We start from the raw sequence: 18778 nt of genomic DNA on the forward strand, positions 1-18778 counted from the left end.
GGGTGAATAGCCCTGGAGTTGAGGGTATCAGGGTATTGTAAGGTTAGGACATTGGATAGGTAGTTCATTCACATTACTGCTGAAATCACACAGAATGAGCGGGAGACATGGGAGCGAGAAAAAGCTGCTGAACTGGGAGCTGAGGTCCCAAGTGGAGAGGACTGACCTTCACTCCACTCGTCAAGTGGAGAGCAGCTTGGCAGGTGACAGAGACAAGAGGAGAAGAAGCTGATTGGCTGAAGGCAGAAACAGTTTTTGCCAAGATGGAGGCATAATTGTGCCTTCTACATTTATTGAGCTAAATTGAACCGAAGTGCTATGTTAGTCCCAGGAAATGCCAGAGTCGGCACCAGCTGCCATTTTCTAGAAAAATCCCAGAACAGACATTAAAGTCAGCACTGAGAGAGCATTGTCTACCTAGAAAGAGCTGTCAAGAAGAGACCCAGAGAAGAGAGGTCAGCAGGTGGACTAGGGCACCACTGCTCTGGGCTCCACCAGGCCCGTATCTTGCCCTGACAATTTCAGTCCTTCCCTCCCCCTCTGGGGAACCGTCAGTGCCAGCTCTCTGCTCCATGACACATCCTGGCAGGAAAAGTCAGCCAGCCATCTTGGGCTGGCATCATTCCCAGGAGGAGCCAGAGCAGAGGTTTTGAGAGATGGAGCTGCAGGAAGCACATTTCAGCGCCTTTCTCTTCGGAAGAGCAAGGGCTCATTAGCCGAAATGATCATCTTCCCAGGCCTGTGCTCAGACCAACTTAAAAATCACCTGGGCTGTCTCTCCACCCTTTCACCCAGGAGTACAAGTTCCTTCCTGCTCAGACAGAACCCACTCTAACCTCAGCCCTTCTGGAGCATGGGCACCACTCACACATCGCTTCTGCCTGTGAGCGATGTGAACGCACACAGGGCGCACCTCCGGGATGCTGCTGCCGCCTGTTCTTCAGTCTCCTTTGCAGATTCTTTCTCATTAACTTGACCTCTGAGATTTGGGGTGCCCCAGCTCTCAGCCTTGGTCTCTGTCTCCTCCCCACCTATACTCATTTCCTTTGTGATCTCAAACAGCCTCAGGGCTGTAATGCCATCTAATCACCGAAAAATACCAATGCATACCAATGTGTATCTCTACTACCTGGTCTTCTATTAGGCTAGCGCAAATGTAATTGCGGTTTTTGCCACTGCTTTTTTTTTTTTTTTTTTTTTTTTTTTTTTTTTTTGAGATGGAGTTTTGCTCTTGTTACCCAGGCTGGAGTGCAATGGCGCAATCTTGGCTCACTGCAACCTCCGCCTCCCGGGTTCAAGCGATTCTCCTGCCTCAACCTCCTGAGTAGCTTCGATTACAGGCATGTGCCACCGCGCCTGGCTAATTTTGTATTTTTAGTAGAGATGGGGTTTCTCCATGTTGGTGAGGTTGGTCTTGAACTCCTGACCTCAGGTGATCCACCCACGTAGGCCTCCCAAAGTGCTGGGATTACAGGTGTGAGCCACTGTGCCCACACCTGTCATTGCTTTTGATGGCAAAAACTGCAATTACATTTGCACCAACTTAATAGTCTTATACATCCATGCACCTTGCTGGCACCTCTGCTTGGCTATCTCATAGGCATCTCCAACGTAACATGCTCAAAACTGAAGGTCTGATCCCCTCACTCCCTGCCACACATGCTCTACCGTCAGTCTCCCGCCATTTTGGTCAATGGAAAGGAGCTCTATCCTTCCAGCTGCCTAGGCCACATCCCTTGGAGTCATCCTGGCTCCTCTTCCTCTAAGCCCAATTATAGTCTGTCAGCAAATCTTGTCAGTTCCACCTTCAAAAGATACCCAGAATCTTACTATTTCTCACTGCTTCTCCTCCTCACATCCTGAACCAAGCCATAGCCTCCTAACTAGAATCTGCTTCACCCCTATTTCAAACAGCAGCCAGAGTGATCCTCTAAATAACATGAAGTCCTGAAGATCATGTCACTTCTGCACTCAAAACCAGCCAACCATTTTCGGTATCATTTGGAATAAAAACAAAGCTCCTTCCAATGGCTGGGAATGACCTGGCCTCCCTCCACCCTCCATTCTCATGTCCTCCTAGTCTCTCCCTCATTCACCCTGCTCCAGCCTTACTGGCCTCCTGGTCACTTCTCAAACACCTTAAGGATGCTCCCACCTCCAGATCTTTGCCCTTGCTATTCCCTCTGCCTAGAGCATCCTTCCCTGGTGTCCACATGATTTGCTGTCTCCTGTAATGCAAGCCTTTGTTCAAATGTCATTCTTCTCACTGAGGCTATGTAAAATATACACGATATAAGACAGCAGCATCCGCTGCGGTCCTTTCGTTCCCTTTACTCTCTCCATTTCTCTCTATAGACTTATCGTCTGAGACCACACGCTTATGAACTCCGTGAAGGGAGGGACATTCTATCCTTGCCCACAGAGGGTCTTAATAAATATCTGTGGGACCAATGCAATTCAATATACTTGGTTGTGGAGAAACCTCAGAATTCTGCCAACCTCTGGATGCTAGCACTAGAACGGCAGTTTTTATAATGAAACCCTTCTCTTTCAAGCCCTTACAGAGGTATGACTTTAATTAAGCAACTAGTCTGTCTGGTCTCTTGCATATTTACATGGCCATATCTCGAACGCTGGCAGAGATGGTTATTGCCTTCCTTTCCTTTGCTTCCTGGTTCTTGGAAGACAATTATCAGTGGCTAGTGGCCTCACCTGTAGGTGAGCATATCTATTAAACACCAGCCCTCAGCACAGATTGCTGTGTGGTTATTCTTTTACAGCCCAAAGGAATCTGTTACAATCTTCTTGTAACTCAGTGAGTCTCTTGGCCAAGTATGTTTAAACGATGTAGCAAGTGTCTCATTGTAAACTTCCTACGGATCAGGTTTTCAGGAGGCTTGAGTTCTAGTCCTAATTCTACTGAGGAATTGCCGCAATGCTGGGTACTTCCTTGAATTCTCTAGTATCTTTGTTGGAAAAATGTGTTTTTTTGGAGTAGATGATCACTAAGACCCTTTCTTGATCTAAAATTGTGGCTTTCTCAGAACAGAAGAGGTCCTATTGGTGAGTCACGAGAAACACATGATTATCTCTTTGGCTTTCCCATTACACACAAAAAGCCTTTTTTTGTGACTTTTTTATCTGTCAGCACTTTTTCATTTGTTAGGGGCAGAAACCCAGTTCAAACCAACTAAAGGAAGTAAGGGGTTTATTGGCACCTATAGCTGGAATTTCAGGGGTGGAGCCTCCCTTGCAAGCTGGATCCCAGGGCTCCCAGGATACAAGGAGGACCCAGTCTCGCTCTGTCTTCTGACTTCACTTCCTCCTGTGTTGGTTTCACTTTCAGGCAGGCTCTGTCCACATGAGGACCCCAGCAGCACTGACACAGTATCTGCCACCTTCGAATGCAAGAGAAAAAGGGCTTCTTCCCAATAATTTTGGGATCTTTAAAAAACAGAGTCTCATTGGTCTCGTCTGAGCCCTGTGTCCTTTCCTGAACCAGGGGAATGGAGAGTTGTCCGATCTCTGGCTGGATCTCTGTCACAGCCCTACCCTCAATGGAGTGACAGTAAAGGTGGGGCCAGCACACCCAACCCACACAGGCCGAGAGCGGCAGAGGGTAGATGTCACAAGGAAACCTGGGGCTATTAGCAGAAGAAGGGAGAGTGGATGACAGGCAAGTAAAAATAATCATGGACGTTTATTTCGGTCCTCATTGAGGTTTTTTTTTTTTTTTTGAGACAGAGTCTTACTCTGTCGCCCAGGCTGGAGTGCAGTGGCGCAATCTCAGCTCACTGAAACCTCCACTTCCCGGATTCAAGAGATTCTTGTGTCAAAGCCACCTGAGTAGCTGGGATTACAGGCGTGTGCCACCAAATAATTTTTGTGTTTTTAGTACAGACGGGGTTTCACCATGTTGGCCAGGCTGGTCTCGAACTCCTGACCTCAAGTTATCCACCCACCTTGGCCTTCCAGAGTGTTGGGATTATGGGTGTGAGCCACCACACCTGGCCCTCATTGAGTAATGATTTCTTGTAGGTACTGTATTAATTTCTCATGGCTACTGTAACAAATTACTACAAATTGGGTGGTTTAAAACAACTGAAATTTATACTCTCACAGTTCAGGTGTGAAATCAAGGTATCGGCAGGACTACACTTGCACTGGAAGCTCTAGGGGGAAACGTGCTCTTTGCCCCGTTGAGTTCTGGTGGTTGCCAACATTCCCTGACTTCTGGCCACATCACTACGATCTCTGTTTTCATGGTCACATGACTTCCTCCTCTTCTATTAAATTTCTTATGTCTCTCTTATGAGGACATTTATCGTTAGATTTAATGCTCACCCCAGTAATCCAGGATGATTTTCTCATCTTAAGATTCTGAATTGTAGCTGCAAAGACCTTTTTCCAAATAAGGAAACATTAACAGATTCTAGGGATTTGACGCAGATAGTAACCCTGTCACTCCACTGAGGGTTGGGCTGTGACAGAGATCTGGTCAGAGGAGCTGTTTTTTTTTTAGCCTACCACAGATATCAAACCAGAAATAGTAATGTTGAAGTGATTAAGACATCAGAATGTAATGGAGGTTCAGAATAATTTGTATATATTACTGATATATTTTATCCAAATGCTTGATTGCCTTTTAAAGAGATAAAAGAGGCCAGACGCAGTTGCTCACTCCTGTAATGCCAGCATTTTGGGAGGCTGAGGTGGGATCATCGGTTGAGTCCAGGAGTTCAAGGTCACAGTGAGTTATGATTGTGCCACCGTACCACCTCACCTGGGTGACAAAATAAGATCCTGTTTCTAAGAAAATCAATAAATAAAAAGTTTGAAAGAGATAAAAAAAAATTTGCCATGGGGAGAAAAGCAAACAGCTAAATTTCTGACTCAGTTGCCAGCCATGTATGGTTTTCATTTTAATATGTCAACCCTCCTTCTTTTTTCTAGGTAATTGTCGAACCAGCAACTGCTTTTATTTGGGTTTCTACTCTTTTTCTACATATCTTTAGCTCTTTTGCTAAAATGTCATTACCAGCAGTATCGATACTAATCATAACTGATAAACAACAAATAGCCTGTGAAAAGTCACTAGCAAGAATACACCACAGTTAGGGAAATATTTTCAAACCTGATTTCTTATTTCATATGAGTAATAAACATTTAAAAGTCTGAGCCACTGGCCTTTTCTCATCTAGGTAAATGTCCCTAGGAACCCCTGGCTAGACTAGACATTAAACAAGACAAAAACCTTGTGGAAAAAGAGATCAACAGGAGCTCAAAGAAGACAGTGGTGTGATACGTGTTTCCAAATAGATGTCATCTGGTCCCCTGTTTCTGCCCACATTCAACACCAGCAGCTGCCCTTACTGGTTGCTCAGGTTGGACTGGGAGTGCACTGGTTGCTGGTATTTTCCCTTGAGGCATCTTGGCAGCAACGCTGGCAGTTTATATTCTTGACCATCACAGGGGCTAGGCAGGTGGCTCTGTGCTTTGTCAGTGGCGTGAGTCCTACAGGTATTTCATACAGCTGGTGACTGGGGATAGCAGCCCGGCGGAGTCTGCTCCCTTGAGCTGCCAACTTTTCCCAATTCAGGAACGAATGGGCACTGAGACCTTCATCTGTGCTTTCCAGGTGCAGCTCTGCTTTATTGTCAAATGAAGCTTTCTCCATTAGACATTTGTAGGCTCTGAGAAGAGAGAAAGAATTTGGACATTGTGGGCCTCTGCTTGTCTTCTGCTTCTGGAGAATGGACTCAGCCTAGATGTGGCACCCAGGCCAACATGGTGAAACCCCGTCTCTGCTGTATATGTTGGCAGAGTCAATTTCCAGTGTTGGAGCATGAATGATGTAATGAAAAGAGCTCCGGCCTGAGACATTGGTGAGCGGATCCTTTTCAGCCACCACCTTTCTCAGTGACTTTGATCAGCCCCTTTCCCTTCTCTGTTCCTCACTTGCCATATTCAAAACAAGAGGATTGGACTAGATGTTCTCTGAGGCATCTCCTAGCTTTACCACCTGTCAGATGTATACGCCTTATACCAGGTGTCCCCAAACTACGGCCCGCGGGCCACATGCGGCCCCCTGAGGCCATTTATCTGGCCCCCTGCCGCACTTCAGGAAGGGGCACCTCTTTCATTAGTGGTCAGTGAGAGGAGCACAGTATGTGGCGGCCCTCCAGCAGTCTGAGGCACAGTGAACTGGCCCCCTGTGTAAAAAGTTTGGGGACACTTGCCTTATACCCTCCAGGTTGAGCATTTGGGACCCATGAGAAGGATCACTGGCATTTCTTTTTCTAGGAAGATCTCCCCCCACACACCCTGATGATGCTGATGATTGCAGTCAGAGTGCCCCTAAATAAAGTCCAAAAGTACAGGATTGTGGTTAGAATTAAGAGTAGTTCCCAGTTATAATCATATCTAGCATTCATCAAATGTTAATTGGAATGGGTGTGGTGGCTCATGCCTGTAATCCCAGCACTTTGGAAGGCTGAGGCAGGTGGATCACTTGAGGTCAAGAGTTTGAGACCAGTCTGGCCAACATGGTGAAACCCCATGTCTACTAAAACACAAAAAATTAGCTATATGTGGTAGTGAGTGCTTGTAGTCCCAGCTACTGGGGAGGCTGAGGTGGGAGAATCACTTGAACCCGGGAGGTGGAGGTTGCAGTGAGCTGAGATCATGCTACTGCACTCCAGCCTGGGAGATAGAGTGAGACTCCGCCTCAAATAATAATAATAAAAAAAAGTGTTACTTGGGTGCTGCAGGCAGCTGCCAGGGCTATAAAGATGGATAAGATGGAGTTCCTGCCCCAAGGAGCACACAGTCCAATGGAGGAGACAGATGACTAAATCAAGGATTGCGTTACAGTGTGCTAAGTGCATGACACATAGAGGAAAGACATCTAAATCTCCCTGGGGTAGTGTCAGGAATGGCTTCCTGGAGGAGGTGGCACATGGGTAGACACTGAAGGGATGAGTAGGGATTACCTATGTGGAATGAAGATCAAATCTGCTAGAATGCTCACAAAAAGTATGTTCGTCCAACAGATACTTGCCAACTGTCATGGAACACATTGCTCCCTTTAAAGACAGGTGTCTCTCTCATTGTCTAATTATTCTCTTGGGTCTGGTACATAGAATGGAACAGTATGTACCTACATGGAGCACCAGAGGCAGATTTGGAGTAAGCTGGGAAAGCCAGATGGACCCTAACATTTTTTTCTTTTTTGAGACCAAGTCTCACTCTGTTTCCCAGGCTGGAGTGCAGTGGCAGGTTCACAGTTCACTGCAGCCTCGACCTCCCAGGCTCAAAATGATCCTCCTGACAGTGTTCTGAGTTGCTGGGACTACACGCTCATGCCACCACATCCAGCTAATTAATTTTTTTTTTTTTTTTTTTTTTGTAGTGAGGGGGTCTTGCTATGTTGCCTAAGCTGGCCAACTTTGATATAGACCCTGAGCTGGCAGAACTGTGGGCACCAGCAATACTATTTTGTTGGTATACCAGTATGAAATGCTTGCAATCTGCATTCTGTACACATAGCACATTCCCTTTTTTCTCTCTCTATTTTTCTTCCTTTCCCCTTTTCCATTTCTGGTGCAAGTTAGGGGGAATAGAAAGGAGGGACACAAATGATGTTGGTTTCTGAGTATTTCTAAGGTCTCCCCGTGATTCTACTTAGTCATGGCAGGCTTCTTAGAGGAGGCGCTGGGAAAGAAAGGTTAAAAACTAGCTCGACTAATCGGACTGGCATCTGAGCTAGAAGAGGCTCCCGGGGCCGCTCGCTGCTCACAGCCCCGCCACGCTCCCGTGCCTTTGACCTTTGTTCCTCTGCTAACCTCCCACCAAGTAGAACCAGGTTTGATCACTTCCCCTTTTCCGTTCAGTGGCTGGACACGTCCGTGAGGTTCCTGATTCAAAGCACTTTCAGTCAAACTGGTTCCCTGCGCGGGGCGCCTGGACTGGGGACTTGGGGCTGCCGGCGAGTTCTCGGGGCTGTGAATTACCTTCCGAGGCGGCGGCGCGGCTCCGCCCCCGGCCCCGCCGGTGGTTCAAGTGCAAGATCAGAGCTGGGAGCGGAGAGGCAACACCCTTGCTCGCACTGCAACCTGCTCCCTTCGGGGAGGGATCCTCCCCGCTCCAGCGTCTTCTCGCCGGGCTCCGCCAGGCTGGCGGGCAGCAGAGCCAGGAGGAGCGGAGACCCATCGCTGCCCGTTAACAGTCCCGGCAGGAGGGGCATCGTAATTACTCACCGCGCTGATTGCCGGTCATTAAAGTTCAGGAAACGGTCCGAAGAGGAGATCCCAGTCGAGGAGGAGGAGGCAGGTGGTGTCTGGGGCTCCCGGCCGGCCAGGGTTAAGCGCCTGCCTGCTCCCTGCCGCCCGGCTTGCGGCCAGCGCGTCTTCCGTGGGAGGCCAGCCACTGCCAGGGACCCGGGAGCGACACCGCCAGCCCGGCCGGACCCCCTCCCCCATCACGGCCTCTAGGAGTGCTCAGCAAGTGGGGGTTCCCAGGTACCAAGCCGCTTGCCCAGCCGGCGCCTGGGGGCACAGAGAGCGAGAGGGGCTGCAGGGACACCGAGATGGCCGATGAGATTGACTGGCTGGACCTGCCCGGCCGGTGGGCCTACGGAGTTGATCGCGGTGGGAGAATCTTCTTCATCAAGTATGTTGGTCTTGCTCTTCTTTTTATTTCAATTTTTTTTCTTTTAAGTTGTCCAACTTGAAAAGTGGCAGGGCTGGGGGCAGGCTGGAGAAGGTGGGTGAAGTGGTGGCTGGAACAGCCAGCATGACTAACAAGTTTATCACTATGCCTGTTTGAATGTGTCTCCCGCCTTTTCCTCAATGGGTCAAAGTCCAGCAAAGGCTTGGAAAGGCAGGGCAGGGCAGGGGAGGGGCTGCCCTTTCTCCCTCTCCTGTGGTCACATGTGAGGCCTCCAGGAGAATGACTAGACCAATGCCCAGCCTGGAGTTTTTTCAGCTCCTTCCCTGAAAGGACTGGAGGTAGGTCTTTTATTTCCCCCCAGTCTGTCCTACCGGAAGACTTGGGGTAAGTGACAACACACCAGGGGATCCTGCCCCTACCACCCAGTTCCTGGCAACCCTCACCCCAGAGTCAGCTGGCCCAGGATAGCAGTTCCTTTTCCATCCTGCTTCTTTATGGGGCTGTGGTCAAGAGGGAGGGGGAAGATGCCCACTATATGTTTAGCATTCTTGAGAGAGAGCGTCTTTGCTACTCTCAGTCATATATTAGCACTGTTATATTAATTTCATAAACCAAAATGGCTCTGGCATAATCTCATTATAACAAAGTGGCCCTGCTGGCTTTCTTGGCTCGCTTCTACTGTAGTCATCTTTTGCCAGGATAGACATCTCCCAGAAATATAGCAAGTCCAGAAGCACAGCGTCTTGGACTGTTACCCACACTTGACGAGCTTTCCCCTCCTCAAGATAGCCACTCACAAAACATCAGAGCTGGAAGGGTCTTAGACGCAACCCCTTCATTTGTCAGTTGGGGAACCGAGGTCCAGGGAGATTGAAAGTACCGGTCTAAGAGAAGAGCACTTGTTAATCAGAGCTCAGACTCAGCCTAGCAGCTGCTTCCCTGAGTACCAAACTGCCTTTGCAGGGGCTCAGGGAGGCAGTGGTTTCTCCTTGGTGCTTCTAAGTTTTCACATTTGCTTTAGGCTTTTCTTCTGTAATTATCACCACCATGATCATAATAGATGTTGTAATTATATTATCTTAGAAATTAACTCCACTAAAGTTCTTGACCCTAAGTCAGATTCTTAAATAACACAATTTCTGCAATATTAAAACGGCAGTGGCTTGAGACATCAGGGTTTACAAGACTCACACAAGAAACTTATTTAAAAGGTGGATTCCTGAGCCCTACCTCAGGAGATTCCTATTCAGAGGATCTGGGGGAGGGCCTTAGAATGTGAATTTCCACGAGCCCCTCAGGTATACTGAGGAAGTGGTTCGTTCTCTTGTTTCTTCCCAGTCTCTTACTTACCATCCAGCTTCTTTTCCTCTTTCATTCTACAAACATCTATTGGGCATCCACTGTTTGCTGCAGTGCTCGGCACTGGAGATAAAAAAACACACTTTACTTTAAGGTAACAGGGAGAAAACATAAATCAATACTTAGGAAATAATATGGTATTTATTCTTAATCCTGAGGCATTTTCATGATGCTATGAGAAGGAAAGAACTAATGGTCTCCAGGGAGTTCAGTGAGGGCTTCCTGGAGGAGGAAGCATTTGAGTTGATTCTGGAGGAGAGACAAGAGTGAAAGAAGTCTTGGAAGTGGAGGCCTGGGTAAAGAAAGACACCAATAAGTGATGGGGCACAGGTATCCTAGAGCACTCGGAGAGGTTCGGTGGAGATGGGGTGGAGCTCCTGGGATGCTGTAGAGGACCAGGCAGAAAAAGTAGGAAGAGGTAGCTTGAGAGAGCCCTTAAGTGTTAGGCTAAGGGATTTGGACTCCATCCTGTAGGCGATGGGAAGCCAAAGGAGATTTCAAACCCGGGCTTGCCATCCTCAGATCTGCGTTTAGAGCCATCTCCGTGGCAGCTGCGTGGGCGATGATTTGATGGCCGAGTGAGAGGCAGGAGGAGCAACTTGAGGTACGGAAAGCAGTTAGGAAACAATTGCAAAAGTCCCGGAGACAGCTGATGGGGCCCGAATTAAAACGGTGAGAAGTGAAGTGGAGGGAGAGATGGAAGAAATCTTCAGGAACCAAATCAGGAGTGCTCATCTAATGCTTAAATTCTGGGGAGGGGAGACAAAAGGAAGAATCAAAGCTACAGCTTAGAATTTCTAGCTTGAGTTTGACAGAGATTGGGAGTATGGTAAGAGGACCACATTTTAGGGGGAGTAGAGGTTTAATGCGGAAACACCAGGGGACATTCAGGGCGTGCTGTCTAACAGACATCTGGATATACAGGATGAAGTTTGAAGAGAGAGGCCTGGGCTGGGAAGGAGTCATCCTGTGAGGGTAGAACCCCCCAGAAGAATGTAAGGGAAAAGACAGGAGGATTTCCAGGCAGAAGAGTGGCCAGGGTGGAAAGTAAGACCGAGGGGTGGCAGAGGTGAGTGGCGCCAGGACGAGAGGTGGAATGCCTCCCCAAAGCAAGGAAGCAAGGAAGCGGGATGCTAAGAAGAACAAACGGAAGGAATTCAGCAGTACTGGATGCAGCAGAAAGGCCAAAGGCTAAGAATGTCTACTGGAGTTGGGAGTGAGGGAGGCCTTTAATGACGTCTAGGAAAGTAGTTTCAGGAGAGGGCTGAGAACAGAAACCAGATTGCAGTGGATTGGCGAATGAAAGGCCAGGAAGTGGGGAAAGCTAGGAGGGACTAGTGTCCGGTGATCGGTCAGGAGAGAGGAGCGGGAGACAGGAAGCTGCCAGGTGACATGGTATGAGAGGGAGGCAGAGTGTTGAGACTACAGAAGACATGATGGGGGAGGAGGGGAAAGGGATGGGCCACATAAAGTGGGGGGAGGTAAAGACACAAGGCTGGGATGCTCAATAGATGGAGGTTCGATAAAAGACGGAGGGGGAATAACCCAGGCAGAGAGATTAGCCTTAAAGGAAAGAGAGGGCTACCTCTTCTCTAGTGGAAGACGAGTATTAAAGGATGGGTGAGAATCTAGGTAAGTTTTGGGGGTGAGGTGATTGGGTGTGTTGGGAAAGCTCCCACTTAATCTTTTCTATTTTCTCTTCAATTAAGAGATGAGATCCTGGCCGGGTGCGGTGGCTCAAGCCTGTAATCCCAGCACTTTGGGAGGCCGAGGCGGGTGGATCACGAGGTCAAGAGATCGAGACCATCCTGGTCAACATGGTGAAACCCCGTCTCTACTAAAAATACAAAACATTAGCTGGGCATGGTGGCGCGTGCCTGTAATCCCAGCTACTCAGGAGGTTGAGGCAGGAGAATTGCCTGAACCCAGGAGGTGGAGGTTGCGGTGAGCCGAGATCGCGCCATTGCACTCCAGCCTGGGTAACAAGAGCGAAACTCCGTCTCAAAAAAAAAAAAGAGATGAGATCCTCTGTGCGGGAGAGGGGCTGGGTAGCAGAGGCAGGCCTGGATCTTGAGGTTAGCAGGAAAACCTTAGAGCTCTCTGCAGGGAGCAACTGACTGGGGACCTTGAAGAAGATTCTAGGTGGTGCTCAGGGCTCAGCTAAGCTGAGAGACTGGATTTGCAGTGAACCCAGTTCTCCCAGGCAGTTTCTCCATCAGCTCAGTGCTGGAGTAGAGACAGCCTGTGACTGCCTTGTCCCAGGTGGGGGGCAAACAAGGGGAGCAAGATGGTGCAAGGACAAGGGGAAGAGGAAGCTGAGCGTTGTGGGGGGATGTCAAGGGTGGGATGGTGTTGTCCGTGGTATCCAGTGGGGTAGAGATAGATGGGAAGCCTGAGGGGGCCGACAGTGTGTGAGGAGGGGAAAGTCAGGGGCTGGAAAGTCTCAGGAGAGAAGTAAAGGAGGCGAAGGCACTGGCTGACTTCCTCCCCAGATCCTTCCTTTTTTTCTTTCCAGGAACATGTGCACTTTATTGAACACCATTGTAGAAAAGCGTGTGAGGATTAAGGGCTGATACAAGACTCGGCTCGGGGGGCAGGGCGAGGAATGGAAGGTGGAGTACGTGGGAAACAGGTCACGGGCAGGGCCCCTGGTCTGGATGATTCCTCTCGATCTATTGATAGACTTGCAAGATCAGTGTTGGGATGATGGTCAGCAGAATGGTCATGATGATGCCCGAAATCAGGGCCCAGACGTTCAGGCACTTGGCGGTCGAGGCATCGGCCTGGGCCCTGGTCAGGTTGCTAACCATCTTCCTGTCCCTAGACTTCATGGAGTAGGCAAATGCTATGAAGCCCAGGCAGCAGGAGTTCATGAAGAGGGTGTTGAACACGGAGGTCTCGCTGCAGATGTGGATCACGGTGGATGTTGGGGGAGCAGCGTTGTGGGGCACCCCCAGCACATCTCCCTTATGCTCCTCCTTCAGCATCTCATAGTTGGGGGGATGGTCAGTGTTGGCGGGAATGAAGAAGGTTTGGACGGTGTGGTTCATGGTGTCCAGGTAAGACCAGCCATGGTCAGGTTGCTGGCATGGTTCTCAGTGGGCCCTCCCTTTCCCCACTAGTTTCGATTTCTCAGCCATTTCTTTTTCTGGCATTTGTCCCACCCTTCCTTTTGATTGGCTTCCTCTCCCACTGCCTCCCAGGACCAAAGCCAAGACCAGAGACCCAGTATTTAGCGTCTTCTTCAATGGTGCCAAAGCTCAGAGGTCCCTAGAGCAGTGACTTTGTTTTTTTTTCTGCTTATCAGAGGAGTAGGTTAGCTGGGCGATCTCTTCCTGCAGCAGGAGTCCAACCTTAGGGAAGATCAGTGGAGTCAATAGAAAAAGAAGCCTGTGTTCACACCAACCCTAGTACACAAATGTTCATAGTAGCTTTATGGGTAATGGCCCCAAACTGAAAACAACCCGTAAGTTCGGCAACAGGTGAATGGATGACCACACTGCGGTGTTTCCTACAATGGAATACTATTCAGCGATCAAACGGAATGAAGAATGACCACATGGCACACATGGAAAAAAGCATGAAAGTCCGGGTGCTGTGGTTTACAGTGTAATCCCAGTGCTTTGGGAGGCCGAGGCAGGAGGATCACTTGAGATCAGGAGTTTGCAACCAACCTGGGCAACATAGCAAAACCTTGTCTCTACGAAAAAATAGCCAGGGGCCAGGTGAGGTGGCTCACACCTGTAATCCTAGCACTTTGGGAGGCTGAGACAGGTGGATCACTTGAGGTCAGAAGTTCGAGCCTAGCCTGGGCAACATGGTGAAACCCAATCTCTACTAAAAATATAAGAGAAATTAGCCAGGTATCGTGGTGCATGCCTATAATTCTAGCTACCCAGAAGGCTGTGGTGGGAGGATTGCTTGAACCCAGGAGGCAGAGGTTGCTGTGAGCCAAGATCGCACCACTGCACACTCCAGCTTGGGTGACAGAGCGAGACACCATATATATATATATATAAAGCCAGACATGGTGGTGTTTGCCTATAGTCCTAGCTACCCAGAGGGCTGAGGAGGGAGGACTGCTTGAGCCCAGAAGTTTGAGGCTGCAAATGAGCTATGACATGACTGGCAAAGTGAGACTCTGTCTCAAAAAAGAAAAAAATTCAGGCAGTCTAGTTGTATGATTCTATTTATATGAAACTCTAGAAAATGCAACTAATCTATAGTAACAGAAAACAAGTCAGTTGTTGTGTCTTCTGTGAGGACAGAAAGAGCTGGGGGTGGGGGTGGGAAGGAGGAATTGCAAACGGTCACAGAGAAAGTTTGGGAATTTGTTATCTTGATTTTGGTATCAGATGCACAAATGTATAGATAAGTCAAAACTATTACATTGTAAACTGTATAGGGAGTTTATTCAATATCTCACTTTAATAAAAATTTAGTGGAGTCTTTTTAAATTTTTATTTTTTAGTGGAGTCTTTCTTGGTGGAGTTTATTCTACTCCCTGTATACCTTAAAGACATTGAGCAGAGTCTTGTCCTGGGCTCCAAGACCCCATCCTAAAGCCTGGGTGACCCAGGTGATCTGAGAGTTCCTTCCTCCACATACCGAGGTAGCCAAGACAGTCAGGTGCTTCCTGCTGGGCCATATCTGGCTCTGGAAAAGTCTGTGTCACGTGGTCGGTGGGGATTGAAAAATGATGGCTTCATCTGCCATCGAATCTAGAGCTCAGAGGGCCTGTGCTGCTGGGGAGTCTACCTTACTGGGTGTATCTGGAAGAGTTTTGTCTGGGACAGTTCTAGGTCTGAATCCTGTCTTCATCACTTCCTGGTTTTGACTTTGGGCAAATTTCTTAACTTCTCTGAACCTCAGCTTCATAATCTGTAAAATTCCTAGTGCAAGAGAATTTCGTGAATGAAAAATACATAGCATAGTTGACACAGAAGGACTATGGGTTCATGCAGCCCCTTCCTTTCCTTATTCATTAGAGAAGCTGTCAGTTAAGGACCTTCCTTGTTCTTCTCACCTGACTTTAGCAATCATCTCTAACGTTGCCTCTGCGGTGAAGCCTTCATTCTTCCCCTTCCTTAGCCTCATGCCAGGTAGCACTCCTTTCTTTGTGATGGTATCACGCTTTCTACGCATAGCTACAATAGGGATTCTAGTGCCCATCATATTGTATTGCAGCTACCTTTTTCTGCATGTTTCCCAGTGGGTTGTAGATTCTTTGAGGTTAGGGATTAGGTATTACTCATCTTGGGATCCTCAGAGTGTACTCAGTAAATAATACTCTGTGAATGTGAACGAATGAATGGCTTTGTGGACGCTCCCATCTCGTGTGTCTGGGATTGGATAGTCAGTGTGAATGTCAGTTTGGGGATGAGTGTCTTACCCTGAAAAGCCTCCTTGCATCTGACACTTTCTTATTGATCTTTCTGTAGTGATGAGGAAAAGTCAACCAGCTGGGTGCACCCTGGAACAAAGTCACCCATCCAGAGTGGACATCCCTCCTGCCCAGGTAAGGAGCCGGTCTGTCCCTGCCTTGGCAATTGAGAAGGATGCAGTAGCTTGAGGTGGCAGCTGGAATCCTGTGCCCCAACTTTGCTTCTGACTTTTCCCTTTCTCCATTGATGGACTCAGCTTAGCATTTGGACTGCCATCTGGGGGAGACTGCAGGCTGGTTGGAGCTCCCATCGGGGGTTCTCCAAGCTTCCACCTCCACAATTAGTATCTGGGACAGAACTTTGAGGACACAGATTTTACTCCTCTTTCATCCCTCTGCCCCGTCAGAAAATCCCCTGTCTCAAGGGCTCTTGAACTGGCAGAAGCCAGTCCCCAGTGCTGCACTCTATAACTTTATGTCATGACAGAAGTGTTCTCTATCTGCTCTGCCCAATACAATGTCCATGAGCCACATGTAGCAATGAACTGAAATGTTACAAGCATCACTGAGGGCTTGGATTTTTTTTTTTTTTTTTTTTTTTTTTTTTTTTTTTGAGACAGAGTCTCACTGTCACATAGGCTGGAGTGCAGTGGCATGATCTCAGCACACTGCAACCTCTGCCTCCTGCGTCCAAGAGATTCTCATGCCTCAGCTTACCAAATAGCTGGGATTACAGGTGTGCGCCACCATGCCCAGCTAATTTTTTTATTTTTAGTAGAGATGGGGTTTTGCCATGTTGGCCAGGCTGGTCTCAAATTCCTGACCTTAGGTGATCCACCCACCTTGGCTTCCCAAAGTGCTGGGATTACAGGTGTGAGCCACTGCACCCAGCTGGAGTTTTAATCCTAATTAATTTAAATATAAATGGACCCATGTAGCTAGTGGGAGCACCTTCCCACTGGGAGAAACATGACAGGAGACGAGGCTGACATTAATTGCTGATTATGGAGAAAACATCACTGCTAGCCCTCAGGGCTAGTGGGAAAGGTCAGCAATAAAGGAACAACGAAAGAAAGAGCCTTCAGTTTCAGTGGCTGAGGTGGAGACACCGAGTCACAAGGCCTGGGTGTTTTAAGTGGACAGCTGTTCACCCTCCTCATGACGCCACCACAGGCCAGTAAGAGGGGGTATGAGTCACGGTGTGGGGAGATCTGCCACCCCTCTCGCCTTCCTGCCCTTCAATGGACTGGACCCCAGGTGCCTGGTTCCAGGGCCTCCATCACTCATGGGCACAGCTGGCACTGCTGGACACAGGATGAAGCCTTTGGGTTGTTCAGGGTCCTTTTCTTTTTAGCTTCTGAGCTGCGATCATTGCATTTTTAAAGCGGGAAGAGACTTCAGGGATCATCGAGTTCGACTCTTCATTTTATGGTAGAAAAATTGAAGAGCAGAGAGGAAGTACCTGGCTCAAGGCCACTTGGCTAATAAGCAAATGGTGTCATGGTTAAAGGCATACATTTTGGACGCAGAGAGATCTGAGCTCAGTCTTGGCTCTGTTTCTATCAGTGTGGTCTTGCACAAGGGGTTTAATCCTTCCTGGACTTAGCTTCTTCGTCTTTATGATGGGGAGAGGATCACGAACCTCAAAAAAGCAGTAGCAAGGATAACACCAGAGAGCTGGCTCCCAAAATGGAGGTAGCTGCTGCTGTTATTGTCACCAGCCTATTTCCAACTTGCGCGGTCTCCTGACTCTAAGGCAAGGGCTGTTTTCTTCTACCAGGTTGACAGTGGTGTCAGCTTCAGTGTTTCAGCTGTTTACAGGTTGCGACCATCCCCCTCGTTATCATCCTAGGTAGGAGGCGAAGATGAATCCAGGCCTGTGGGCCAATGCTTTCACTTTTGGCTGCAGCCAACTGGTTGTCTGAGGCTGGGGAGGGGTTAAGATGCCCCCAGAGCTTGCCGGGAGGGCAGCTGCCTCAGCGGGCACTCCGCCTGGATGGGAATATAAGCACTCTTGGTGTTGCCCAGGCAGAGAGGGCAGCGTGGAGGGAAGTTGCTAGAAAAAGGCAGGAGCCACAATCCACACTGGCCTCTTTCCCAGGCACATCACAGTGGCAGAGTTATTTATGATTCTGACCCAATGGGGATCCCTCTCCTCGGGGAGGATGCCAACCCACGCCCTCCTGAATGGCAGCGTCCTCCCACAGAGACAGAGGGGAACAAGCAGCATTTATGCAGCGGCACAGAGGGAAGAGTGTGGGCTCTGGAGGCAGCGCAGCGGCACTCACGTCCCGGCCCAGACACTTCCTGTGTGACCTGGAGCCAGTTGATGAACCTGTCTGGGCCTCCGTTTCCTCATCTGTGAGAAGGTTTCGAAGGACACCTATTGTCTAATGTTGCTATGCAGATTAAATGCACTAGCAGAGGTGAAGTGCATAGCTTAGAGGAAGGAAGCCCTCACTAAGTCGTAGCTGGTGTGATAGGTGGGCCGATCCTGGCAGGAGCTGGGCTTGCTGGCTGCCCTGTTTTGCTGAGACAGCAGCAGCATCACCATCAGCAGCAACTGTGGAAATACAGACCCTTGATAAATACAGGTGAACAAAATGAATGATTAGAAACTGGATCTGCCGCTCTGCAGAACCCAGGTGCTGCTCCGCAGCTGCTGGTGCCTCAAGGCAGCTGCTAACACGGCAGGGGCCAGTCAGACCAGCAGTGAATAGCTCTGCTTCGTAAGACTTCATACACAAGGCAGGTGTGTGGACTGACCAGAAAGGTGGCAGTCACTGTCCATCAAGGAAACCCCCACCTATTTTCCAATGTGTCGGCCAGGGGCTTACACTTCCCAAAGGAGTGATCTCAGCTGGCTCCCCGACTGTTCCTGCCTCTGAGAGTGGATGCCCTCGGGTCTCTCCAAAGCTTCCTCCTCCTCCTCAGCCATGGGGTGAAGGAATCCTGTTTGCTGGGGAGGTGGGACACAGCCCAGGGTGGCCTTTTTGGGACAGCCAGCGGGATGTGATGGCACCTACAAGTGATCTTTGGAGATGGAGGTGCTATGCCCACCCGTGGGGACTGCCTGGGTGTCTCCTGGCCTCTGTCAATCTCCTTGTTCACACTGAGATTCTGTGATTCTCCTCTGAACACTTCCATGGATAATTTTATTTTTTTCAGAGACACTGTTAGAGATTTTTAAAACGGCAAATCTCTTCATTTTCCTGGGGCTGATTTCCCAGGTCCGTGGGGTCCTGTCCAGAAGCAGCAGAGCCTGTTGGTTATAACACTGGCCTGGGATTTGGAGACTTGAGGCTTACTCAGATCTTGGGTGTTAACGATCTCTGATGAGTTTCTGGGGCAAGTGACCTGCCCTTC

General features: G+C 48.9%; 1 protein-coding gene across 8 annotated transcripts in view; it reads left to right on the forward strand.

The window, feature by feature from the left end:
• Positions 1-7910: 7910 nt before the first annotated feature.
• PLEKHA6 (pleckstrin homology domain containing A6) overlaps positions 7911-18778 on the forward strand; it is a 162083-nt gene continuing 151215 nt past the window's right edge. For 3 of the 8 annotated variants that reach the window (XM_074384976.1, XM_074384979.1, XM_074384977.1), the window contains exons 1-2: positions 7911-8670; positions 15471-15547. In XM_074384976.1, coding sequence (XP_074241077.1) covers positions 8588-8670; positions 15471-15547 — 160 coding nt within the window. In that variant the 5' untranslated portion in view covers positions 7911-8587. The remainder of the gene's footprint in view (positions 8671-15470; positions 15548-18778) is intronic. The other 5 variants (XM_074384975.1, XM_074384983.1, XM_074384978.1 and 2 more) reach the window with 3 other exon arrangements.

This window comes from Saimiri boliviensis, chromosome 14, assembly GCF_048565385.1.
Source record: "Saimiri boliviensis isolate mSaiBol1 chromosome 14, mSaiBol1.pri, whole genome shotgun sequence".
In the NCBI taxonomy this organism is placed as follows: Eukaryota; Metazoa; Chordata; class Mammalia; order Primates; family Cebidae; genus Saimiri; species Saimiri boliviensis.